Source organism: Macaca fascicularis, chromosome 11 (assembly GCF_037993035.2).
Source record: "Macaca fascicularis isolate 582-1 chromosome 11, T2T-MFA8v1.1".
In the NCBI taxonomy this organism is placed as follows: Eukaryota; Metazoa; Chordata; class Mammalia; order Primates; family Cercopithecidae; genus Macaca; species Macaca fascicularis.
The window spans coordinates 26,283,984-26,296,317 of NC_088385.1; the positions used below are offsets into that span (position 1 = coordinate 26,283,984).

The window sequence follows — 12,334 nt, forward strand, 5'->3', positions numbered from 1 at the left end:
CATCTATCTACTTGTCTCTACCCTCTCTACCACCTCAACCTGTAGATACTTAAGGTTCTCTTTTCTCCTAAAACAAGCAAATAAAGTGTCTTCTTTAACTTTGTTTTGCCCTCTCTTTCCAACACTGTTTCTCTTTTTATCTTTGAAGTCAAGCCTCTCAAAGATGCATTATCTCATAATCTCCCATTCCCTCCCTACTCTCCAGTTCTCACTGCAATCTTGTTTCTGTTGCTATTGGTCTTTAGTTGTCGAATAAATCCAAAGGACATTTTCCATTTCTTGAGAGGGATGACAGCATTGACCATCCTCTCCTTATTGAATCTCATTTTAGCATTGTTCCTTTTTCCTCACTGCCTCTCCTCTGTGTTTGTATCCCTGCCTGGGACCCTTCCTTCACCTAATCCTTAGATTTTGATTCAAGATTCCAATTATTAGAAAAAGCCTGTGTTCTGGAGCTGGGCAAGCCTAAATTAAAATCCTAGCTTTGACACTTACTAGCTATATAAATTATACAAGTTGTTTTACTTTTCTACGTTGCAAGTAACTTATGAGTAACTTCTCATAAGTTAAATAGGGATAACACTCACTAGATAACAGAAATGTCAAGATTAAGTGAGGTAATATAGTCTTTCATCATCATAAATGGTCAATGAAAGTTATTCAGTAACTGTCACTTTATAAAATGGCATAGTAAAATAAGTAGAATTTGGAAATTGGATTCAACTGGATCTGGGATTTCCAGTTCTTGGTAAGTGTGATATTTGACAAATTTTAATGCTCAATCTAAGTTTTCACTTCCCTTAACTACAAAATGAAGGTAAAGTTGATGGAAGAATTAGACGAAATAACACATGTGAAGGAGGAAATAGCACGTGGTATCTACAGAGGCAGGAAAAGATATTAGACTCCTTTCTTTACTCTTCACACTTTCATTTTCCCTATACGTTCACCCTTAGCACTCCTGTTACCATGGCTTTGACTATTATGATGCAATCTGTGAGGGGATGTCATTCCTTGGCTGGCACAGAGGTTCAATTAAATGGGCATCAGACCATAAAGGCCAAAGAGACACATAATGGCTATCTGATAGATACATTTTATTCTGCCTTCATTATAGATTCAAGCAACAATTGCATCTAAAGTCAGGATCAGATGGGAGGGCATGTGTATAGGAGAGGTTTGGTGAACCTCAGTCTTAAGAGGAAAATGAGATGGCAAAGGTCAATATAACTTCCAGTTAACATCTCAAATGAGATTTGGAAAATGTGGGTTAGAGTAAGAAATTTGTGAGATTCTGTAACTTTGTTAAATTCACTATAATTTTATTTATTTATTTATTTATTTAGTTTTGAAACAAGGTCTCACCTAGGCTGGAGTGCAGTGGCATGATCATAGCTCACTGCAAACTTGAACTTCTGGGCTCAAGCAATCCACCTGCCTCAACCTCCTGAGTAGCTGGGACTATGGGCACTACTACCCCCAGTTACTTTTTAAGTTTTTGTAGAGATGGAGTCTTGCTATGTTGCCCAGGCTGGGCTAGAACTCCTGGATTCACACTATTCTCCAGCTTTGGCCTCCCAAAGTGCTAGGATTACAGGCGTGAGCCACCATGCCTGGCCTACAATTCGATGTTTTATGCTTCGGTGTTTCTTCTTAACCATTACCAAAAATATTCTCAAAATTTTTGTTTTTCTTAACCCAAAAGGCCCCTTATATATTTTTTCAGAGGCAGAAAAGAAGGGACAAACTAGAAAGTCTAATTTTTGAGGAGATCAACTCTAAAAGGAAAGAATTAGTAATGGCTGTTGTACAAGGAAAGAAAATAAAATACAAAACCACTTGTAATGGGTTGAATTTTGTCTGCCCAACAGATATATCCAACTCCTAAACTTCATTATCTGTGACTCTGGCCTCTCTTGAAAACAAGGTCTTCGAAGATGTCATTAAGGATCTCGAGGTGAGATCACCCTGAAATTAGGGTTGGCCCTAAATCCAATAACCGGTGTCCTTAAAAGAGGAGAGAGATTTGACCCATAGAAATAGGGGAGAAAGCCAAGTGAATAGGCAGGCAGAGATTGGAGTTATGCATCTATGAGCCAGGACTGTCTGCAGCATGGAGGCATGGAACAGATTCCCATTCAGAGCTTCCAGAAGGAACGAACCCTGCTCACACCTTGATTTCAGATTTCTAGCCCCCAGAATAGCAAGAGAATAAACTTCTGTTTCAACCCACCCAGTTTACAGTAATTTGTAATGGCAGCTCTAGGAAACCAATATGCCACCCTTGGTCTTTACTATGTCTCTAACAATTGAGAAATGATCCCAAGAACTGTAAAATAACTACTGCTTGCCTCAAACCCTTCCAGATTGCCAGATACATGTATCTGTTTATTGACTAAGCTTCTCTACTTGAATGTCCCATAAGTACCTGAAATACAGCTGTCTGGTAAACAATTCATCATCTTTCCACGGCCTCAATCACTGCTTTCTATATTCCATAGACCTTGTCAGCTGCCCTTCCAATCCTTGGGAATAATTTAAGGTCTCTCCTCTACCCTCTAAAGATACAAGGCAAGCAAGCCCTGACAGTTGCACTTCTTCCTCAGCTCTCAAATTTGCTTCTCCATCCTCTGTTTTCATGAAAGCCACCTGATATCCCACTGTGCCTTAGACTCCTAACTGGTTTTCCTGTCTTTAGGCTTGCACTCTTTGAATTTTTGTCTACTCTCTTTCTAGATAAAGCATTTCAAAATATTGAAAAAAAAAAAAATGCCGGGTATGGTGGCACATGCCTCTAATCCCAGCACTTTGGGAGGCTGAGGCGCGTAGATCATTTGACCTCAGGATTTCGAAATCAGCCTGGGCAACATGGTGAAATTCCATCTCTACAAAAAAACACAAAAAATTAGTGGAGCTTAGTGGTGCTTGCCTGTAGTCCCAGCTACTTGGGGGGCTGAGGCAGAGCCTGGGAGGTAGAGGCTTCAGTGAGCCATGTTCACCTGCCACTGCACTTCAGCGTGGGTGACAAAGCAAGAATCTGTCTAAAGATAAAAATAGAAATATCTATTTATTTATCTATCTATGTGTATTAAAAAAAAATCGATGTCAAAATCCCTTATTACAAACTCTCCTCTGGTACCCTAGTGCTTCCAAAAACATTTCATAAAATAATGATCTGTAATAGCCCATGAAAAAATATTTCCAGCCGGGCGCGGTGGCTCACACCAGTAATCCCAGCACTTTGGGAGGCCAAGGCGGGCAGATCATGAGGTCAGGAGATCGAGACCATTCTGGCTAACACGGTGAAAACCCATCTCTACTAAAAAATACAAAAAATTAGCCGGGTGTGGTGGCAGGCGCCTGTAGTCCCAGCTAATTGGGAGGCTGAGGCGGGAGAATGGCGTGAACCCGGGAGGCGGAGCTTGCAGTGAGCTGAGATCGCACCACTGCACTCCAGCTTGGGAGACAGAGAAAGACTCCGTCTCAAAAAAAAAAAAAAAAAAAAAGAAAAAATAATTCCATGTACAAGTAAGTGCAGGAAATACAAAATTAAAGTTAAAAAGGTTTAATTGCATGAATTTTTAAAATCCTGAATATGTGAATGTGCATTGTGAATCTTCAAGAGATCCCAGTGTACAGCTTTTACTGGAACTTTTAAAACTCTTTCATGTTCCCGGAAAATCGTCATTCTGAGATAAGTCCCAAACTCTTTCACAAGGCCTAAGAATCTCCTCATGATATCAACTCTGCTTGTCTTTCCTGTGTCCCCTCTTGCCAGTCTCTCATGAGTCCCATGTTTAAGCTGTACACGACATTCTCCCTTTTCCAAGGACAGGCCTTCATCCTTTCACTTCACACGCCTGTATCTCAAGTTTTTCTCTTTTGCTGAAAGGCTCTTTCTGGTGTGTGTGTGTGTGTGAATTTATTCAAACATCACCCCTTCTGTGGGAACTTCTCTCACATACCCTAGACATGTTCTTGGACAAGATTAGTGCTTCCCACACGTGTTCCTTCAAAACCTTGTGAATGTTTTTATTGTCATATTGTCTTGCATTTGTCTTTCATAGTGGTCTATGGACTACTTGGCATTTTTTAGTTCAATCTATTATTCCTTTGGCCCAGGGCAGGATCTGTTGAAGAAACAAATGCATATTCTAAGTTGAAAGTATCTGCCTTGATAATTCCAAGTCTATTGATCATTTCTGTCTTCTTATCAATAGAAGCCTGGACCATATGGTACAGATTTATTAAAATTCATGGATTTAACAGATGATATTAATGCAACACAAATTCTTATTTACTACATATTTATTTTATATAGGACTTTTCAGTTGTAAGTAAAAGTAATGGCATATGTGTTTCCAGTGGTTTTCAACAAATATATATTTTTCCTATTTTTGTGGTCGTTGATCAGCATTACATTTTTGACACTCAGATAAATAGACAATTTTTTATCTGTGAAAGCTCACAGGAATTAGATAATACATGTGAAAGCAGTTTGCAAACTGTAAAGTGTTATGCAAATATTAATTGCCAGATGTCTTTGAATGATATCTCCAACTTCCTGATAATCCAATGGCTTTCCATGAATCACAATATTCTTTTACATTCTTTCAATCACTTTCCCGCAAACAAGGTTTTTCTCATTAAAATCCTTGTATAAATTTTGCTTATTAAAAACCAGCCGGGCATAATGACTCATGCCTGTAATCCCAGCACTTTGGGAGGCTGATGTGGGCGGATCCCTTGAGTCCAGGAGTACGAGGCCAGACTGGACAACATGGGGAAATCCATCTCTAAAAAAATACAAAAATTGGCCAGGCGCGGTGGCTCACACCTGTAATCCCAGCACTTTGAGAGGCCGAGGTGGGTGGATCATGAGGTCAGGAGATCGAGACCATCCTGGCTAACACGGTGAAGCCCTGTCTCTACTAAAAATACAAAAAATTAGCTGGGCGTGGTGGTGGGTGCCTATAGTACCAGCTAATCCGGAGGCTGAGGCAGGAGAATGGCATGAACCCAGGAGACGGAGCTTGCAGTGAGCCAAGATTGCACCATTGCACTCCAGCCTGGGTGACACAGCGAGACTCTGTCTCTTTCTCTTTCTATATATATATATATATTTTTTTTTCATATTTTTGAATTTTTGGTGGTACATGCCTGTAGTCCTAGCTACTTGGGAGGCTCAGGTGGGAGGATCATTTGAGTCCAGGAGGTGGAGGTTGCACTGAGCCAATATTGCACCACCACACTCTAGCATGGGCAATAGACAGAGTAAGTTCCTGTCTCAAATAATAATAATAATAATAAAATAAAAATGTAAACTAACAAACTTTCAAAATAATATCCTCCTTCAAGTCATCATATATTAAACTGGATGCTGTACAAATCAAGTAGCCAATTAATGGAATTGGAAATATTGCCCTTTGTTTTACTGGGTCAATGTGCATTTACATTTGCTCAGGTATAGTTAGTTTTCAAGCGTTAATGCCTCTGAGGAAGGAAGGCTAAGAACAGTACATTCCAATACGTTCCAAAGATATGCTAGGAAAAAGACTGTAGGCACCGAAAGTCTCAGTCCAAGGCTGTTGTCTGCTTACCCTCCAGACTAAGCAAAACGTATGGCAAAGAGAGAGTATTTAAATCTCATTTGTTACATGTATGAGTGAAATGATAAATGACCCAAAAGAGCATCTAATGTATAGTGGCTACCAAAAGGCAACAACTAAAAAGAATGAATGCCAACTAATAAATTATGGCTCTAAGGCTCCAAAATCCATTAGCTCTAAGTCTGGATAAGTTACTAGATTTTTATGTACATTTATTTCCTTAAAATTAAAGCTGAGGTAATAAATATAGAATCATAGAATTGTCTACGCTCTGACAAAAAGTTACTTCAAATCCCTAGGTAGACACATAGGCTCTTTAGGTCTGTGTTCCCTATCTGCTAAATAACAAGCTTTGACTAGATTATATGGATATCTACTCCATCTAGTTAAGGGTCTATAATTGTAGAACAGCTGCAGTGAGAAAATAGATGAAAAAAATGCTTTGAAAAAAAACTTAAAAGTGTTATACATATGTTCGATATAGGTGGAAAAAGCCAATAAGGGAAAGATAACATCTGGTCAAAAGATTCTAAAATTATCCATCATTCTTCTGAACTATTCATGCCTTTTAAGGATCTCCTTTCTTTGGAGCTGCCTATCATTTGCGTACCATATCAAAAGCATTCTTATAGAATACACTGTAATATTGGTCACCAACCTCAAAAAGTCACTTTCTATATTTGTAGCTAATAGATATATAGCAAAGAGCCGCATGTCATTAACGATAACTTAAGTCATCTTTCAGTCCACAGTTTTCTGTGGTTTAATAATGGCATCACACACTAATTCTTCTTTCAGGAGTGACCTTTACAACACCATTAATCCTCACAGCTTTTATCCAACTACATTATTACTCATTAAAGTTTCAGCTTTCAACATCTGCATTCGTTGAAAAGAGAAAAGTAAATTGCAGTGGACTTAAATCCTTGGAAATTATGAGGGATGTGTATGTGGTGAAGGGACTTTTCAGGAAAAAAAAAGAGATGTTTTAGTAGTGGGGAAAGTCATGATAAATGACACTTAGTATGTTCTTGCCTTTCTAAAATACTTTGCCATACTTAATCCTTGGGAATGCTAAAGAAAAAATATTCATACGTGCTACAAATAAAAACATATTAGTTATTCTACTAGTCACATATTCCAGTTCTAACAACATTGCAAAAGTTGCTCATGTACTAACACTTTGACATTTATAAGCTTACATGTATATTAGGATAGTGAATGATTCTTGCCAAATAAAATATTTTTTCTTTTACATAGTACATAAAAGTAAATCTAATCTTGGAGCTCATTTAGGATGCTGAGCAGAGTAACTGGAGTTAGACCATAAGATGAAAAAGCACACATGTGTCTGAAACCTTTTTCAAACTTCTCAAAACTTCAGTTTTTACTGTTGCTCTTTTCACTGTGGCCCCACTGCCCAGATTGAATTCCTCTTAACAAATAATCTGGAATTCTACTTTGTGGAGATTAAAGCATTTGATACACACTCCTTCAGCCTTCATTCTGATCATTCCAAAATTTCTCTGAAATTTTACCATTTATCTCTTCCTTTCCTTCATTCTCAGGAAGAAGAAAAGTTTTTCTCCTTTACAAGGGTTAATCCCTTCCCATCACTTTTCATACCTATACATGTCTTTTGCACTTTTTCATATCTATACATGGCTTTAACTCTTCTTCCTCTCCCCTCTTGAAGCGTAATATACATATTCCTATTTTAAAACCTGTCTCTACTTAGCCTTCTCAAAGTATTATCACTTTCCAACACCAAACTTAGAAAGAGATGAGTTTATGTCTCCAAATTAACTTTCTTTCCTCATAGTCTTCTGCTCTGTATAACTGGAAATCTATTCAAACCGTTCTATTAAAATTTCTGTCAGTCTACCTGTCCATGAGCTCCAACCAAATCCTAAGGCTCTTATTCTTCATGTTCTTTAATTGTCCTGCAGAAGTTGCACCATTAAATAATCCCTTTTTTTTGAAACTTAGTTTTCCTAGGCTAGCATGACATTACCCTATCTTCACTCTTATTCTAAAATACCCACTTGCTCTTTACTCTTATTCTCAGACACTCAACTTACTCTTCATCAGTTTTGCATCTAAAAAAAGTATAGTTGTTCTAAAATACGTCCAAAGATACTTTAACACTCTCTACTTCAGTTGGAGCCTAGTTCTCCTTGCCTTGAGTTGGGCTGGATTTAATGATTCTCTTATAAGAAACAGAATAAAGCAGAATTGCCTCTGGATGAACTTGGAGAACAGGTTATAAAAGCCACTGTGCCTTTCTCTTTGTTATTCTCTTGGATCACTCACTCAGGAAGGTCCACTGTCATGCTACGAGCAGCCCTAGGTACAGGCCTAATGTGGCAAGGAACAGAGACCTCCAGAAAACAGATAATAATAAATGTTAAACAATAAATAATAATAAATTAGACAATAAATATTGGTTGTTTTCTGCTGCTAAGTTTTAGGTTAATTTGTTACACAGCAATAAATATTAGTTATCTATATTATAATATTAATATCAGTTATCTATCTATTAGTATCTAATGCAATACCAGCTGCTAAGTTTTAGGTTAATTTGTTACATAGCAATAAATATTAGTTAGCTATATTATAATATTCATATTAGTTATCTATTAGTATCTAATGCAATACCTACGATTCTTCACTCCACTTCTTTTCTTACCACACACAGCCTTTTTTGATGGACTTATTTGTTCTCCTGTGTTCAACCACCTCATCAAGGAATAATTTCCGTATCTAAAATTCTGGCACCTCTTTTACCTATGAGGCTTATATTTCCAGCTTCTTCCTGAACATCTCTACCTAAATAGTTCCTTGTGCTTCAAATTCAACATATATTACATGTTTATGTCTTCTCCCAAACCTGCTCCAATTCTGGGCTCCCCTTTAATTGTTAATAGAGGCATAATAATCCTTGTTATTTCATAAATTCAAAATTCTAGTTTCCTCTGTCTACAACTTGACCTTTACCAGATATATTCTATTGTGACTGAATTATGTCAATTCTTCCTTAATTAATATCTTTTTAATTAATTCTCTCCTTTATCACTGTTTATTTCTATCTCATGTAACTTATTCTTGCCCTACACCTAAACAATGGTTTCCTGAATTCCAACATCATTCTGCCATCTCATCCTTTCAGCTTTGGCTGTGATCACTTTCCACCACACATTTTTTCTACAGTCTAGACAAATCAGTGCATTTCTTAAAAATACGCTATTTCACTTTGTGATTTTTTTCTTACTATCTAGAATGCCTAGGGATCTATCTCTTCTTCAAGGCTCAGTTTGAATTAGGATATATCTAACTCATACTCTTCTGTAGTCCTTCCCAGACAGAATCCAACAGTCTCCTCTCTTTGTAGAATTTTATATGTGCTCTGCAATAGCACTTATTACAGCTGACTTATACCATAGAATGAATGACTTTCCTTTAGCTAAACCATGAGCTCCTTGAGGGCTGGCCTCCTTAAAAATTGAATAAAAATAATAAAAGTATCAATAAATCTGTGTTGAAATCAGTATATACAGTCTGATTTATGTATGCTGAAATTAAAATCATTGAATTTTTCAAAGTCAGCTTATAAAAGTGTTTTCTACTATTTTGTTTACTCTACTGAATTTACAATTATATAGAATTGAAGCTATCCACTCTTTATAATACTTTGGTGTTTGCAAATAATCCTCAAGCAGAATGAAAGTGAACAAACTTCACATCCTTATGGCTGACTGATGATAGAGGCAAAATGCATTTCATCACAATGTAACTTTGTGCAATTCACACAAAAAATGGAAATTTCAATGATGTAAAAGGTAAGTCACCTAATAATAACATTCTGGAACCATCACTGCTCACTGCAATTAGTCATTTAGTCTTCTTTTTCTGTTGTATGCACATAGTTAGAAATATAGATATAACCTACACAATTAGATTTTCAGGAGGGCATTATAACTTAGACTTTAGTGTGAAATTTCATTTGCATGTTTAAAACGGACCTAGGTGAACTCAAGCCGTGTATAGAATGTGTGTGATGTGCCATTTAAAGATGATTCCATTCAATAGCCATAAACAGAAAATCAGCAAGAACAAAAGAAACAGAACTTACCTATTGTGCTAACTCTGGCTGAAGGGCTAGCTAACGCTGCTGGGACAGAGGCTTTGAGGGGGCCTGCCCCACTGTTTATTCTCAGAGCTGGCATATGGGGAGAGGTGGGTGATGTGGGTGATTTGCCATCAGAGGTCTTGGGTTTAGCTGATAGGTTCAGTGGCTGTGCCACTTCATCCTGCAATGATCATTAGAACATGAGCTGTGATAAGGAAAGGCTGATCAAAAATGCCTAGAAAAACACAGGTATGCAGCCTGTCATTTCCCATCAAATTACTCTACCAATCAGTGATCTTAACATTCATTCTGAACATTACAGTATTTGGTTAGCTGCCAACATAATGTCTCCTTCAACTACACATTCCAAATACCTTTCGTATAAGAGAAAATACATGTGTACCCAACTATCCACAGAAAGCAGATAATTTTTATAACCTGTAAGAAATATTCTTAAAAAGCTACTCTTGGTACTATATTCATTTGTATTGAGAGATATTACACATTAGATTTGAAATATGATGTAGGTAGGTTTTTTTTTTTTTAAATCTCCAAAGAAAAGGGGTTGGATCTGATGCATGTTTGTACCCTGGTGCCTAGGCAGAGCACCTGGAACACCCACAATGGAGGACCACAGATAGTTGTGTGACTCCGATCAGAACTGCTCTCCAAATTCAACACACACACAAGAAACTTTCTAACTTTCTTAGAAAATAATCCTTTCTCCCTAGGTTTTGCAGAAACACCTTTGAAGTTGATCTAAAAATGAAAATAAACATAATAACATAACCCTAATATGTACAACTTATTTATATGTCATACTGTTCTAAACACTAAACAAACACCATGTTTTCAAAATCCAGATTTGTTTTCCAGGTTTTTCTTTTAGTATACTATATGTGTCATGAAGATCATGTGATCAGTTCAGCATGGTTGATGATTTCCAGCTGTTCTATGGTTTAACAGGTCAAAACACAGTTTATACTCAATTTTAAATCGTTCTTAGGTAATTTCATACATGAGACTTATGGATACAGTATCATTAAAATTTATATCACATCATATATGAATATAAGAATGAGATAATATTAACATTATATAACTTTTTAAATTGGAAATTGAAAAGGTTACTTTATTCCTTTTCTGTGCTCTAAAATTGGAATATCATGCCACTTGTTTATATATCAATGTTTACAATATATACAATTTTACATTAATATTATTGTAGAATAAAAACTTAGTTTCCACTTAGCTATTTCATGAGTTAAGAACATAAAATATTTACCAATAACAGGATGATCTGTTGAAAGTAGAAAAATTTTTAATCAAATGGGGTAGTCACGTGACATTAAAGTGTATGTTAATTACTGTAGACAAAAGTTTAATGCACAGTTTTACCAAAAGAACCACTGAAATAAATCACTTTACAAAATGGTTAAATGGTAAAATATGACATCAATTTCAAGTTTTTTATATATATATATAAATATATTTTTTATATATATAAAAAAATATATTTTTTATATATATATAAAATATATTGCCCAGGCTGGAGTGCAGTGGTGCAATCTTGGTTCATTGTGATCTCCACCTCCCAGTTCAAGTGATTCTCCTGCCTCAGCCTCCTGAGTAGCTGGGACTACAGGTGCACACCACCACATCTGGCTAATTTTTGTATTTTTAGTAGAGACGGGGTTTCACCATGTTGGCCAGGCTAGTCTCGAACTCCTGACCTCAAGTGATCTGCCTGCCTTGGCCTCCCAAAGTGCTGGGATTACAGGCGTGAGCCATGGCGCCTGGCTTCAAGTCTATATTTTTAAGTGGTTTAATATTATTAGATTATTATTTGATTCTGTGGTTATGTGCACTTAAGAATCCCATGAACAGACTAGGAAAAAAATTACTCTTGTAATACATCTTATTTCAGTTTATATTGTTTGTTTCAGTAAAATAAATTTTGAAAATTCATGAGATAATTCAAATTAGCAATCTTCTATGATGTCAGATACGTAAGAAATTAAAGATGATTATACCAAATCTATATTGATTCATAGGATCTTGACAGGAAGTAAAATAATTCCATGATTGATGCAACATATAATTTGGAGAAGTTTACTTTAGCATTTTAAAAACTACAGGGGCAATGGCCGGGTGCAGTGGCTCACACCTGTAATCCCAGGACTTTGAGAGGCCGAGGCGGGCAGATCACAAGGTCAGGAGATCGAGACTATCCTGGCCAACATGGTGAAACCTTGTCTCTACTAAAAATACAAAAAGTTAGCTGAGCATGGTAGCACGCACCTGTAGTCCCAGCTACTCAGGAGGCTGAGGCAGGAAAATCACTTGAACTGGAGAGGCTGAGGCTGCAGTGAGTGAGATCGTGACACTGCACTGCAGCCTGGGCAATAGAGTGAGACTGTGTCAGGGAAAAAAAAAAAAAAAAAAAAAGCTATAGGGGCAATATTATCCCTAAATTGTTCAATCTGAAACATGGACCTGTTCAACCATAATCTCTATATATGATGTCTTATTTGGCAGCAGTATGGAAGTATTGTATCCTCACATTTTAATCTAGTATGAATGAATACTTCTCAGA

At 36.8% G+C, this 12,334-nt stretch overlaps 1 protein-coding gene across 31 annotated transcripts in view; it reads right to left on the reverse strand.

The window, feature by feature from the left end:
* Positions 1-12,334, reverse strand: part of SOX5 (SRY-box transcription factor 5) — a 1,031,820-nt gene that overhangs the window by 33,596 nt on the left and 985,890 nt on the right. For all 31 annotated transcript variants that reach the window (XM_065523881.2, XM_074006410.1, XM_074006408.1 and 28 more), the window contains one exon: positions 9,742-9,919. In XM_065523881.2, coding sequence (XP_065379953.1) covers positions 9,742-9,919 — 178 coding nt within the window. The remainder of the gene's footprint in view (positions 1-9,741; positions 9,920-12,334) is intronic.